Here is a 1,298-nt window from a genome sequence, read left to right as displayed (position 1 = left end):
GGAGGCGGAGGATGGTGCCGGCCCCACTCCCCACACACAGCCACAGCTCCACTGTCTCAGTCACCGGCCCTGCAACAGTTGTTGCTTATTGCACTATTCCTGCCTTCCCATGGAGACTGGATAACACCCTTAAGACACACAAAAGCGAGTTTCCAGAAGGTCTCATCCTTCAGGGCACTGCCCTCTGGGCACAGGGGAGAGCTCCTGAAGCACTGCTCAGCCGATTGCCAGCTCTGTGCCCAGCTCACGCCGATACCATGCTCCTGTTCCCACTCAGTCCTGGCCACCCCATGTCCTTCCTCACAGCAGAGCAGCTCCTCTTCCTCCTGCAACCTGACCTTGCACCCCATCCCGTGCCAGTCCAGGGTGAAGGTGAACACGGTCTCAGCAGCAGGATCCCTGTGCTGTAGGGTCCCTCCCTGCTCCCCACAGCCCACTCAGGCTTCATCCCAGGGAGATGGTCACGAGCTCAGGCAGAACCAGGACCTGGCCTCGGGTGCTTCCAGGGAAAGCCATCGCCTCTCCTGGGAATGCCGCAAGGATAAAGGGAAAACAGGGAGCATTCACCTTCCCTCTGCCCCACCCCAACACTACCTTGGAGATATAGGTCAGCTGCAGAGATCCGACAGCACCTGCTCCAATGGCCAGGTTCTGCAACACACAGAATGAGCAATGGGAGGTAAATGACAGGGAGAAGGTGGCAGGGGCAATCCAGCCTGTCTTTTGTGCCCTTGGGGTCAGGCAGCAGCTGCCATCCTCAGCCACTTCCCTTTCCTGCACCTGGTTCAGCTCAGCAGTGGGACCAGCCCTGCTGTGCTCCTCGGGACAGTCCTGGAAACCACAGAGGTCACAGAAGGGCTGGAGCCTGGTCATGGCCATGCTCAGCCATGAGACACTCTGACACAGCACACACCTGTGGGGACCCGGAGGAGAAGCCTCCACCAGGGAGGCCAGGATGTGCCTACAGACTCAGTGACAACTTCACGGACATGCCCAGCATGTGCCTACCTGAGGATTGTCCATGTACCACAGGAGGTGGTTGGCCTGGGTGTCCAGGATGAAATATCTCCGCAGAAACTTGCCACAGGTCTCATTTTCTTCAATGTCCAGGAACCCGCAGATACGGTTCTGTCGATCCACGTACGGCATGCCGAGCTCCTTCTGGCATCACCCTGCGGAGTGGGGGCAGGCAGGGGGAGGTGGGTGGTCTGCTAACACAGCCCCAGCTCCCCAGGGAGCTGCTCCCGGATCCATGGCCACCCCAACCCACGCCCACCAGGGGTGGCGGGGTGCCCGCG

At 60.0% G+C, this 1,298-nt stretch overlaps 1 protein-coding gene across 1 annotated transcript in view; it reads right to left on the bottom strand.

The window, feature by feature from the left end:
* PLEKHA2 (pleckstrin homology domain containing A2) overlaps positions 1-1,298 on the bottom strand; it is an 18,532-nt gene that overhangs the window by 9,402 nt on the left and 7,832 nt on the right. The window contains exons 3-4 of the mRNA XM_017732626.1: positions 1,009-1,172; positions 595-651 (exon numbers count right to left, since the gene is read on the bottom strand). Of these exons, the coding sequence (XP_017588115.1) occupies positions 595-651; positions 1,009-1,149 (198 nt within the window). The 5' untranslated portion in view covers positions 1,150-1,172. The remainder of the gene's footprint in view (positions 1-594; positions 652-1,008; positions 1,173-1,298) is intronic.

This window comes from Corvus brachyrhynchos, unplaced genomic scaffold, assembly GCF_000691975.1.
Source record: "Corvus brachyrhynchos isolate BGI_N302 unplaced genomic scaffold, ASM69197v1 scaffold150, whole genome shotgun sequence".
Lineage (NCBI taxonomy): Eukaryota > Metazoa > Chordata > Aves > Passeriformes > Corvidae > Corvus > Corvus brachyrhynchos.
Note: the sequence above shows the minus strand (reverse complement) of the source record. Positions and strands in the feature narration are given on the sequence as shown.